A 13,812-nucleotide genomic window follows, 5' to 3' on the forward strand; every position below is an offset into this window, starting at 1 on the left:
AAAATACAAAAATTAGCCAGGCATGGTAGCACATGCCTGTAATCCCAGCTTGGGAGGCTAAGGAAGGAGAATTGCTTGAATCCAGGAGGCAGAGGTTGCAGTGAGCAGAGATCACACGACTGCACTCCAGCCTGGGCAACAGAGTAAGACTCCCTCTCAAAAAAAAAAAAAAATAATAATTATGATACTAAACAAGCTCAGCAAGATGTAAGAGAATTCCAAATCCAATACAATTCAAACAATACACAGAAACCAGAGAAACAATTCAGGATATGAATGAGAAATTTGCCAGAGGAATAGATATCATAAAAATAACCAAACCGAAATCCTGGAACTGAAGAATTTTATAATTCTTGAATGAAATATAAAATATACAAAAAACTTACAATAGACTAGACCAAGCAGAAGAGAGAACATAAGAACTTGAAGACAGGTCTTTTGAAATAGCCCAAGAAGACAAAAATAAAGAAAAAAAGAATTTAAAAGTATGAATGATGTCTTCATGATCTATGGGACACCCAAGGTGATCAAATATATGAATTATCAGTATCCCTAAAGGCAAAGATAAACTGAAAGATTTGAAAACCTATGTAATGAAATAATAGATGAGAACATCCCAAGTCTAGTAAGAGATTTAGACCTATAGATACAGGAAGCTCAGCAATCCCCAATCAGATACAATGCAAAAAGGTCTTCTACATGACACATTATACTCAAACTACCTAAAGTCAGTGACAAAAAGAAAATTTAAAAAACAGCAAGAGAAGAGCATCTCATCATCTATCATCTATAAAGGAGCTCTGGTATATGTGACTAACAGGTATGTGAACAAATACTCAACAACTCAAACCCAAGGAAATCCAAACAAAAATCACAATGAGATATCATCTCACCCCAGTTAGTATGGCTATTATTAAAAAAAATAACAAATGTTGGCAAGGATGTAGGGAAAAGGGAACTCTTATACACTGTTGGTAGGAATATAAATTAGTACAGTCATTATGGAAAACAGTATGGAAAGCTCTCAAAAAACTAAAAATGGAATTTTCATAAAACCCAGCAATCACACTACTGGGTATCTATCCAGAGGAAAATAAATCAGTAAATCAAAGGGATACCTGCACTCACATGTTCATCACAGCACTATTCGTAATAGCAAAGATAAGAAATCAACACATCAGTGAACAAATGGATAAAGAAAATATTACATATACACACAATGGAATGTTATTCAGTCATTAAAGAGGAATGAAATCATGTAATTTGCAGCAATGTAGTTGGAACTGAAGACCATTACGCTAAGTGCAATAAGCCAGGGACTGAATGACAAATACTGCATGTTCTCACTCAAATGTGGGAGCTAAAAAACTTTATCTCATGGACATTGAGAATAGAACAATCGATACCAGAGACTGAAAAGGGGGGTGGCGGGAACATGAGAGTTTGGTTATGGGTACAAGCATATCATTAAATAGAGAAAAAAAAAAGTTCTAATGTTCAATAGCAGACTAGGGTGACAATACTTAGCAACAATATTACGTATATTTTAAAGTAACTAGAAGAGAGGACTTGAAATGATATCCACACATAAAAATGATAAACACTGAAGGTGATGCATACCCCAATTACCGTGACTTGATCATTAAACATTCTTTGCATATAACAAACACTCACATGCAACCCATAAATATGTAAATTATTATACATCAATAAAAAGGGGGAAAATATTATAGGGCTTGGGGAAGCCAAGAACATAAAGAGATGTTAGGAATTGTTTGGCTTAGGTCAGTAATCACAATGGATTGTTGAATATCAGAGGAGATAAAGTTCTGGAAAAAGCAAACATCGAAAGTTTCCCCTGGCCGGTCACGGTGGCTCACGTCTGTAATCCCAGCACTTTGGGAGGCCAAGGCAGGAAGATCACCAGAGGTCAGGAGTTCAAGGCCAGCCTGGCCAACATGCAGGAACCCTGTCTCTACTAAAAATACAAAAATTAGCTGGGTGTGGTGGTAGGTACCTGTAAGCACAGCCGAGGCAAGAGAATCGCTTGAACCCAGGAGGTGGAGGTTGCCGTAAGCCAGCATCTTGCCACTGCACTCCAGCCTGAATAAAAGTTTCTCCTCTGGTTGCTTTGGTTAATGATTTTAGTTAACAGCTATAACAGAAACTAACATTTACTTATTACTGCCAGACATTATTCTAAGGATATCTCACGTATTCTCTTATTTCATCCTCCCAACACCACAATGAACCTGTAGTGGTACAATTCCCAATTCACAAAGCCGAAGCAGAGACATTCAATAATTTTCCCCAGAGTTTCATAGCATAAAAGTGGAGGCTGATTTCAAATCCAGATAGACAGACATTACCACCCATGTTTCTAATCATCTATTTATTTATTCAACAGCTACTTTTGGAATGCTTGCCATACCATGCAACGTGCAGGTAGTTTGGCAGGGACTGGAGACACAGTAATGATTCACACTAAAGTCCCCTGTCCTGTCGAGGCTAGATAACTGCTCCTTACAGTGGCCTGCGAATTACACTGGTATAAGGCAGAGCAAAGATGGGTTAATATGGTAATCACAAGGCAGGGTGCTTTGTAAATGTGTCCTTCTCCCAGTTGTGCTCCCTTGATGTTATAAGAGGAAGTTCCACAAAGAGGAAGTTCTTCTAACTCACTACTGCCCAGCTGGGCTTGGCTCTTACTTAAGATTCGTTTCCTGGTAAACAGTCCTGCCAATTGCACTTTCTAGTTTCACTTTCCCATTTGTAACATCAGCTGAAGGGAAACAAACAGTAACAAAAAAAAAGAAACAGAGGCCGCTTATATTTACAGGGCTCTTTAGCATTCATTGGAGGCAGAAGAGGAAGATTTCTAAAGAGTGCAGCAGCCTGAACGGCAGCCCTGCTGAACAGCTGAGAATTGCACGGCAATCATGAGGTAAAGATTTTCCCTTCCTATCGGATTGTTCAGTCAATCTCGTCCACTGCAAATCCTGAGTAGCTGTGCTACCAAGGAGGGCCAGCTCCATTTTAGTGTTTGTTTACAGCCTTAATATGCCTTTACCTCTGTCTGTTGTAAATCTGTCTTACTAATGCTGGTGTGTCCCCTCCTATACAATTTTCTGCTTCACACTGGCAGGCTTCCCAAATTCCTCTCCAGAACTGCTCGCCTGGGTAACTAAGTTGTGAACAGAGAAAGAAGGCAGCAGAGAGGGAATGTTTCATCAGCCTAGTGTGTCAATTGAAGATGGGTCTGAGGGAATTGCTCCTGTGTACTGTCCCTCTCCTATTTCATATTTGAAAGGATTCAGTTGGGGACTGGTGATAAAATTATTTAACAAAAGGGTCTTTTTCAGCAGATACTGTTAAAGATATACATAGAATAGCAAACCCCACTTCATGCTAAGATGAATTTTACATTTAATGTAGTCTTTCATCTCAGATTTGCACAAAAGCTGGTAAAACTAATTATTTTCACCCCAAAATGCTACTGATTGGCTAGAGTCCTCCTGAGTATGAATTAGAGATGGAGTGCTTGGAGAAAATAGTTCTCACCTCTAACATTCCCTTCTATTACCAAAACATGAGAGTGCCCTGGAGAGGAAGTATTAGCTCATGGAGTAGGAAGGAACTGTTTTCTCCAGTTTGAGGGTGGGGTAGCCGGATGGGTTTGCCTAACCCTCATCCTGGGAGATCTGGGATCCTGCGTTATCAACCCCAGTGCTCACTTCCTGTGAGATACCTTACCCTTCTTCTGTGAGGTTCCTGATCTTTATTTTTAAAATGATATTATTTCCTGCTAGTCTAAATGTCTGCCTGACTTAAAAAAAAATTGAGATATTTACAAATTTCTTTTTCTGTAGTAGCCCAGAATCTATTAGAACCCTTTTCTTATTTCTTAGAATTTTAGTATGGTCTTATCTTAGAATTTTTCCCATTGTGATACAGACCCATCAATCCTTCTCACTTTCCTTAATTTTTTATCTATCATGACTTTCACTGGGCATTGCCTTTGTACTCTAAGACAGTGGTTCTCAAAATTGAGCAGGCATAAAAATTGCCTGGACAACTAATTAAGGACAGAGTCCTAGGGTCAACTCCCCAGAGATTCTCATTAAGAGAGTCTGGGTTGGAGTCTGAGGATGTGTGTTTCTAAAAGACTCCTCAGTGATTCTGAGACTGCTTTAAGAAACTGTGGTGGTAACATTAATTTTGAGCTTGGCTGATAATGTTACTGTGGCTTTTATCCAGATACGAGGCAAAGGAAGAAATTGTTGTTGTTGTGTATATGACTAGAACTTCTATAGGAATCAGAAGAATAAGCTCTCACAAGCCAGAGCCCAGGAAGCAAGTGTCTGGGACCAGCTTCTCTGACTTAACAGTGGAAATCAAAACCCAAGATCAAGCAGTGAAGTGGGATGACTTTTAAATGGCTGCTCAAAGGGATTTTACATAAATATGCATATTAAATGGCTGTATCCTGCAAATGCACAATTGACTATATGTTTTATATAGTGGAGATAATCTCAACTCTATTTATGTTCTTTGTATCTTTTGTAAAAGGAGCTAAGGAGTTCATGTGTTAAGGGAATCTTCCCGTAACCTCACTAAGAATAAAACTAGATCTGTTTGGACATGAGCTTTTCAAGGGGAATGCTGCTGCCATTAGGATGCCAGATACCAAGCCAAGCACCCTCTCCTGGGCTTCTGCCCCTGGGGTTAGTTGCATCAAGAGACTTAGACAACCTGGCTCTTTGCTAAAACCTGTTTGGAGCTTTGAATGGAAGGTGGGTCCTTCCTATAAGGTCCTGCCTATTTTCCCTCCTATTTTTTTGTCATTTCTTTGTTTTTTTCTGCTTGGGATAGTAAAGTCTCCATTTGTTTCAAGAAACAGAGATGAGCAGGAACTGATTTAAGGTTCCTAAAGTGCCTAAGAGGACCATGGATAGGACTGTAGTGACCCCAGGATGATCAGAACAGGACACTGGGGAGCCTGGAGAGCTCAGACCCTGTGTTTTCTCCATGTGCATCCAAGTCATACTCTCTACCGCATTCATTACAGAATATGATGAGTCCTACAGAATATGGCCACCCTCAGACCCCAAGCATGTGCAGCATACCTCTTGACACCTGAGGACTCACTCCAGCTTCCTTGCTACCTCTCAGTTCCATTTACAGCTTCCACTCAAGTTTGGGTGCTCAGCCCTGTTCCCCATCAAAATGGAGGTGGGAAGGAGTGATATAAAAAGTGGGAGAGAGAAGGGCAGTTAGAAACAGGGGGCACATAATCTTCTATGTAGACATATATCTCAAAAGTGATCCTGCCACATTACATGACATTCCAGATATCTATTGGTTGTGTAAGAAGCCATACTATTTAGAAATATAACTCCTGATAGGAGGATTGATTTACAGATACCACAAAAAAAATTAAGCGAGAAAAAGCAACATTACAGAGACTCCAATACACAGACAGTGTTGAGAAATAATTTGTAGCATGGAATGCTACTCATCTCCAAAGTAATTCGAAATACAGGCTTTTGCCCACTGGCCGTTTGCTGGGTTTTTTTCAGTTGTTCTTTTTTTTTTTTTTTTTTNTTTTTTTTTTTTTTTTTTTTTGGCTTGGTTGGTTTGGGTTTATTTATTTATTTTGAGGACCAACACTGAAGGGAATGGAAAATCTTTCCAGGAGAGTTGTAAGGGTACCATAAAGAAAAAAGAGCTCTTTCGATAAGGAGCTAGTGGCCTTGTGAAGCCTTCCGTGTAGCCATACTTCTTGCCCCTTGGTATTAAAGCAAAACCCAGAAGAGAAAAATAAAATTTCATAAAAAATTAAAACGAGTACAAAATTATTAATAGAGAAACTCAATGAGATGTATTAAGAACAGAAATCACCAGTCTAAGAAGTGGAGGTATGAAGGGGGGAAAATAGAAAAAATATATATATTTTATTCCAAAATAAATGTTTAAGACATTGCTAATGTAAACAATAATTGAAATGAAATGGGAGAATAATACAAAAGCAGAGAAAATGAGTAAAAATTAAGAATGGTTGAAAATAAGATTCAAATGGTTAAAATGGAAAAATTCAACAGAAAAAAATGAGAATGTAGCATGTTAAAGTAATAAACCAATATAAAATAAAACAAATCTCAGAAAAACTTTCTGATAAAAGCTCAGAAAGTTGGAATAGACAAAATAAATGAAGTATATATTAAAAGCTGAAATAGAAAGAAAATTAAAAGTGATAAAGATTTCTTTAAAGGCAAATAAAGGAGAACTAAGTAATTAAGAATATCAAAGATAAAATGAAGCTGCATTTCAGAGGGATGAGAAATTAAAATCAGCATAGCAAAACACCAAAAGAATAAAAAATTATAAAGCTAAAATTTTCAAAGTACAAAAGTAAAGCTAGGGAAAATTGAAGAACAGAAACAAAAAACAATGAAAAAGACTTGCTTCTTTAAAACTGCATAAATAAAACCAGGTCTCCACAGAGGCCCTCAAGAGCAGAGGGCAGAGCTATTTAACAAAAACTGCCTTATTCATAAAAACCTACCCACAGACTAAAAGAACAACCCACTGCCCTAACCCTAATTCTTCTGCTGCCCACAGTCCCTAAACTCCTGCTGCCACATGCAGGAATTAACAATAAGCCAAATCATATTATGGAAAGAAAAGAAGGAGAGTTTCTTTTATTCGTGTTAACAGCCTTTAGGAGGAGGAGAATTTTATTTGCCATGCTCCCATTTCTTGACATATAAATCTATGTCTCATAGTGTCCAACTTTCTGTTTTTCCCTACAGTGAGAACACAAAGAATTCCTTGGAGAGCAGCCTACGGCATCTAAAATGCCATTTCACCTGGAACTTGATGGAGGGAGAAAATTCCTTGGATGATTTTGAAGACAAAGTATTTTACCGGACTGAGTTTCAGAATCGTGAATTCAGAGCCACAATGTGCAACCTACTGGCCTATCTAAAGCACCTCAAAGGCCAAAACGGGGAAGCCCTGGAATGCTTACAGCAAGCTGAAGAGTTAATCCAGCAAGAGCATGCTGACCAAGCAGAAATCAGAAGTCTGGTCACCTGGGGAAACTATGCCTGGGTCTACTATCACATGGGCCGACTCTCAGATGCTCAGATTTATGTAGATAAGGTGAAACATGTCTGTGAGAAATTTTCAAATCCATACAGCATTGAGTATCCTGAGCTTGACTGTGAGGAAGGGTGGGCACGGTTAAAGTGTGGAGGAAATCAAAATGAAAGAGCGAAGGTGTGCTTTCAGAAGGCTCTGGAAAAGAACCCAAAGAACCCAGAATTCACCCCTGGACTGGCAATAGCAAGCTACCGTCTGGACAACTGGCCACCATCTCAGAACGCCATTGACCCTCTGAGGCAAGCCATTAGGCTGAATCCTGACAACCAGTATCTTAAAGTCCTCCTGGCTCTAAAGCTTCATAAGATGCATAAAGAAGGGGAAGAGGAAGGTGAAGGAGAGAAGTTAGTTGAAGAAGCCTTGGACAAAGCCCCAGACGTAACTGATGTACTTCGCAGTGCAGCAAAGTTTTATCGAAGAAAAGATGAGCCAGACAAAGCTATTGAACTGCTTAAAAAGGCTTTAAAATACATGCCAAACAATGCTTACCTGCATTGCCAAATTGGGTGCTGCTATAGGGCAAAAGTCCTCCAAGTAATGAATCTAAGAGAGAATGGAATGTACGGGAAAAGAAAGTTACTAGAACTAATAGGACACGCTGTGGCTCATCTGAAGAAAGCTGATGAAGCCAATGATAACCTCTTCCGTGTCTGTTCCTTTCTGGCCAGCCTTCATGCTCTAGCAGATCAGTATGAAGAAGCAGAGTATTACTTTCAAAAGGAATTCAGTAAAGAACTTACTCCTGCAGCGAAACAACTGCTCCATCTGCGGTATGGCAACTTTCAGCTGTATCAAATGAAGTGTGAAGATAAGGCCATCCACCACTTTATAGAGGGCGTAAAAATAAACCAGAAATCAAGGGAGAAAGAAAAGATGAAAAACAAGCTGCAAAAAATTGCCAAAATGAGACTTTCTAAAAATGAAGCAGATTCTGAGGCTTTGAATATCTTAGCATTCCTTCAGGAGCTGAATGAAGAAATGCAACAAGCAGATGAAGACTCTGAGAGGGGTTTGGAAACTGGAAGCCTCTTCCCCCCAGCATCAAGCTGGAATAGGAATGAAGAATAGAGATGTGGTGCCCATTAGGCTACTGCTGAAAGGGATCTGAAACTCCTCCACCAAGTTGGTATTCAAAATATGTAAGGACCGGTATGGCAAAAGATTGGACTAAGACACTGGCCATACCACTGGATTGATGCCTGAATTGCTGAGTCTTGGGAAAGCTCAAGGAGTTATGGGAGAAGCAGCAGATTGGGAGGTAGGTCCAGGGGTTTGGTGATAGAGTTATTTCTCAATTGACGTCTTGAGTGCAGCTTGAACTGTAACATTTGCTTAGTCACCTTTAGTAGAGTAATCTATTAGGCTTGTTTCTATGTTTATATAAAGCAGCCAAATCCCTCACATATAATATCGAAGTCCATTTTTCAGTGTTGTTCTACACTTGGAGTCATTCTGGATCCCAAAGAGGTTAGTCCTAATGTGCTGAGTTCATCCAAAAGCTAGGGCACCAAAGTCTAAATAGGGCTCGGTATCCCCGCCTCTTACCTCTGCTTCCGTCCTCCTCCTTCCAAGCCTATCATCAATCTTGAGTATTCTACAGTATGTGAATTCAAGTGCCTGATTAACTGAGGCTGCAACATCGTTTGAGAAGAGAACAGAGAACAGGAAGAGACATAGCTAGGAGCAACGGGTACAAAAAGCAATGTGTACAAGACATGCAGCAAGTATAGAGAGAGTTTACCTCTACTCTGCCCTCCTCATAGTCATAATGTAGCATGTAAAGAATGAAATGCGATTCTGTATAACACACTAGAAACCAACATACTGTATTTCTTTAAAAACCTGTGTGAAAAAATAAATGTTCCATCAATAGGGATAGGGAAAAAGTAAGCAAAAGAGAGAAAGAAAGGAATACTGGTTTATCTTTGTAGATTGTAACTAGAGGGAGAAATTTTTACTATTTTAGCCACTATTAGGAACATTTTTTTTTTTTTTGGTAAAATGAAGATTGACTTTGTTCAAATGCTTTGATGAACCTGGTTTGAGATAATAGGAAAGCAACAAAATGGGGGAACCTGGTGACTAAGGGCCTAGTGCAAGGTCTTGTGAAATGCCATTGATAATAGATGGTGGGGTTCCCCCCCATTAGAAATGTTGTATATTAAGTGATATAAACACTTCTTTTAACTCTGAAAATCTTCAGAGAAATCACAAAATTCACGGTATGCTTGAAACAATTGGGATTTTCTAGGTGAATACTGAATGGCCTAGACATCAAAGTTGGTGTGAACCAAAATAGTGTCAGCTGACCCAGCATGAAACCATCAGCCACACTCTGGGTTGGAAATGTTTGCCTGTTGGAATTAATTTAAGCTTAAGTATATATATTAACATTATTTTATGGAGCAATTAAAACAATAAAAATTCAAGGTTTTTTAAAGTTAAAAATTCTAACAACTGTAACAATGGTTTTTGTGTTATTTTCTGTATTAAAAATCCTGTTGCATGCATTTGAGGTCATCAGTGTGCACGATTTATATTCCTGAAAAAGTCATACATTTTCATTTATACATTAATAAATAAATATAAAACATAAAGCAGTGATCTGGTTCATCTGGAATTTTGCTGTACTTTAAATCTTTCAGACTCCACTTTAAGAGTCCAAGGCTTCGGATAACAGTTGCCATCTCCCACCTGCTACCATTGACCTACGTGAACACAGACACTGCCTCCACCTTGATGGTGGGTGGGCTGCTGCCCCTTTCTTTGTTAAATTTTGTGCTTTTGTCACATTTTCTCTATTCTGACCTCTATTATGAGAAATAAGTTTCACTGATTCCATTTTATGCCCCATCTTGGACACAGTCCAAACATGTGTTAGAGAGTCTTCCCTATTAAGTAAAGAATAGGAAGAGACAGGAAGCCCTGAAGTCTCTGTTGCTTTTTAAGAGTCCTCTAGCGGAAAACACAAATCACACCAACGGCAAAGGTAAACTCATTTCTTTGGATCGATATGGACAAGTGTACGTTTCAGAGGAAGATCTAGCTCGCCTTGCCTGAGTAAATTAATCTGGTGCCTGGGAAGGAACACCACACATATTCTGAGTGGAAGGTTAAAATGGAGCGGTATGCTGACCTTGGCAGAGGACCATTGACCTGTGTGTGCTAAAGATGGATGTGTGGAATCTTGTCCTTACATGTCATGCCACCAATCCCTTGCTGGAACAGGACCCTGAGTGGGAAAACACCAGGAAGGATAGAAAAAGGAAACATAACATATTATACTTAATATGTATTTGAGGACTTCAAGTTAACAAATGATTGGAAAACAATAAAGAAAAATATGTACATAGCTCCTATTTCCTGAAATATCACTATCCAGAAATAATAAATGGAGTTACATTAATTGGGCTTGACTTGTAATTCCCTGCCTTTTAACCACATTTCCCAGGGCAGGACATTTGACTCCCTTCATATATTCAAGTACAGAACACAGCAAGCCCCTAGTAGCTGTCTCCTACATGCTAATGAACATGTCTGTCAGAGTTACCTGATCACATCTGCTACTTGTGTAGCTTCAGCACTCGTATCCAATAATGACCATTGCCCCTAAAACTGCCTTCAATACATCTCACATTCTCTGTATTTGATTTCCACCTTGAGAGTATTAATATCTCTGCCAACAATGTTTTCAAGTGTGTTAGTGCCAGTGAAAGAGTAAGAAGAATTCCTCTTATCTCTGTTGGTTCCAAGTAGTTCTTACTTATTTCTCAGCCTCAGAGTCCTCAGTGGAAAAGATTCATCAACTTTTGCTTGTCTTTCTCCATAGAGCTCAGACACAGTCCCTGGGGATGGCTGACCTTGAGTCATACTCCACTTTCACCTTTCTTTATACCCAATGTCAACTGACACATCCCATGCAACTGGATCCAGTGCAATTGGAAGACTGGAAGTAGTAGAATCCTGATTAGAGCACAGATAGGCTTCGTGTTAGGATCCCTACCATATGTGCAATCAACGTTGGATGCCAACCTGAGTGTTGTAGTTTCCAACCTGATGCCATATGTACCCATTTCCTTGTTTCCTCCATTTGCCCCATTGCCGATTTTGGAAAAAAGACCAACTTACACTCGTGTAAGAAATTTTCCCTATTATTAATAGTGCAGCTACCTCATTGCTGATTATCTACACATTCTAGGGAGGCTCCAAAAAGGGAAACTGATTAAAATCCTTTGATGTACCTAGGTGTATGTACCTGTAAGAAAGGCATCCTCAGCTCTACATGGGGCCTCCCTTCAGCTGCTTTACAAACAGACTTAAGACTAGAGAAGAGATCAGAGGCAGGATTTGTTGGAAGCCTGTGGAAACAAATCCCAACAGTTCTGCATCTCCTCTGGTCCTCTGCAGGCTGCTATTGAAAAGGGAGCTACCAAACAGTTCAACAATACATATCAACCCCAGACCCTTGGTTTATGTCTCATTTGTTTTGGAAACATAATGAGTCAAAGTTTGTGTTATTTCTGAATTGGGTAAAATGTAAAATATACAGTAAATTCTACCCTGAACTTGGAAATTCCTGAAACCCTTCTAGAGACCTGGAAATTGGCCCCAGTGTGTTTATACAGATAAAATCTAATTAAATATTTGAAAAGTCTTTCTGTTACCTTCCCAGCATCCTGGATATCCCAAGTAAATGAGCCCATTTATATTCTGCTTTTGATTTACAGATATTATGCAGCAGAGACACTGTGATATAAAAGCTATAAACCACTGAGCACACATTTTCCTCTTTCTCATTTTTAAATTAAACTTACTAATTGGTTGTTAAGTATTACATTTAAAAACCTAAACCTGGGCCTGGCGCGATGGCTCACGCCTATAATCCCAGCACTTTGGGAGGCCGAGGGGGTGGATCATGAGGTCAAGAGATCGAGACCATCCTGGTGAACATGGTGAAACCCCATCTCTACTAAAAATACACAAATTAGCTGGGCATGGTGGCGCACACCTGTAGTCCCAGCTACTCGGGAAGCTGAAGCAGGAGAATTGCTTGAACAAGAGGCGGAGGTTGCGGTGAGCCGAGATCGCACCATTGCACTTCAGCCTGGGTAACAAGAGGGAAACTCTGTCTCAAAAGAAAAAAGAAAAAAAAAATAAACTAAACCTGGCGGGGTGCAGTGGCTTATGCCTGTAATTCCAGCACTTTGGGAGGCCGAGGAGGGTGGATCACCTGAGGTCTGGAGTTCCAGACCAGCCTGCCCTATATGGTGAAACCCCGTCTTTACTAAAAAAAAAAAAAAAAAAGTTAGCTAGGTGGGGTGGTGTCCACCTGTAATCCCAACTACTCAGGACGCTGAGGCAGAGGAATCGCATGAACCCAGGAGATGGTTGTTGCAGTGAGCTGAGATGGCGCCACTGCACTCCAGCCTGGGTGACAGAGGGAGACCTTGTCTCAAAAACAAACAAACAAAGCTCAAACTTACTTTTACATATTTTTAATTAGTGAAAAAGCCTACATAAGTTGGAGTTTTAAAACATATGTATAAAACTATGTAACATATCTTCTAATTGTTGGTTAAGGAAAACTAGTGTTTAGTAGAATATTTTAAAATATGGAAACATTTTAAATAATGAGTAAGGCTTTTAGGTTATGGAAAAAAGTTGATTTGTCTCAGTGTTAAAAAGGAAATTATTATTTCCACCAGTAAGATATGAGAAATATTGTTTCCAGCATCTTCACCAATACTGAATATTACCAGTCTTTAATTTTTGTCAATTATATTTCCAAAAAAGGCACTGGCGCATAGATCACAGGTAAATAAAATGTTCAAGTATAGATTCTGTATGATGGAAATCCTTTCCACACCCAGAATGCTAGTTTTCTCACCCCTCTCTCTCTCCCCACCTCCTCTAGCTTCCTTTTTCTCTTCTCCTTTCTCATTTTTATCTTCCTTTTATGTCTTCTTCCTTCAAGTTTCTCTTTCTCGAGATGACTTTACATCTCTGTGCATGAAGTGGAAAACATCCCTGCCAGGTTACCTATCATTTCTCCTAATAATTCAATGAAGCCAGGTGCAATGGCTTATGCCTGTAATTCCCACATTTTGGGAGGCTGAGGCGAGGGGATTGCTTGAGCCCAGAAGTTTGAGACAAGTCTGGACAACATAGTGAAACCCTATCTCTATAAAAAATACAAAACAGCTGGGCTTGGTGGCATGCACCTGTAGTCCCATCTTCTTGGGATGCTGAGGTAGGAGGATCATGTGAGCCCAGGAGGTGGGGTCTTCAGTGAGCCGAGATCGTGCCATTGCACTGCAGCCTGGGCAACACAGTGAGATGAGACACTGTCTCAAAAAATAAATAATAATAATTCAACAAAGACTTTATAGAATCACTCCCTTCTGATTAAAATTCCAAAGAAAAATCTGTTTGTCTCATTTCAAGTAACTATCCATTACCGATAGAATCCAGTTGACCAAAAGAATGAGATCATATGCCAGAAAAAGCAGGGGATTTGAGTGTAGGCTTTCTGCAGGAATGAGAGCAAATCGTCCAAGAAGGAGACATAGGAGCAGAGTGGAAATGACTGGCAGAGGACATGGCTTACATAACTAGAATACATTTACTTTAGCTTTCAATCACATGAGC

The 13,812-nt window shown here is 39.4% G+C and overlaps 1 protein-coding gene across 1 annotated transcript; it reads left to right on the forward strand.

The window, feature by feature from the left end:
- Nucleotides 1–2,668: 2,668 nt before the first annotated feature.
- Nucleotides 2,669–9,761, forward strand: IFIT2 (interferon induced protein with tetratricopeptide repeats 2). The gene is made up of 2 exons (XM_017510127.2): nucleotides 2,669–2,944; nucleotides 6,813–9,761. Exons 1-2 carry the CDS (start codon nucleotides 2,940–2,942, stop codon nucleotides 8,230–8,232), a joined length of 1,425 nt encoding a protein of 474 aa, XP_017365616.1. The 5' UTR covers nucleotides 2,669–2,939; the 3' UTR covers nucleotides 8,233–9,761.
- Nucleotides 9,762–13,812: the final 4,051 nt, after the last annotated feature.

Source organism: Cebus imitator, unplaced genomic scaffold (genome assembly GCF_001604975.1).
Source record: "Cebus imitator isolate Cc_AM_T3 unplaced genomic scaffold, Cebus_imitator-1.0 Scaffold431, whole genome shotgun sequence".
Lineage (NCBI taxonomy): Eukaryota > Metazoa > Chordata > Mammalia > Primates > Cebidae > Cebus > Cebus imitator.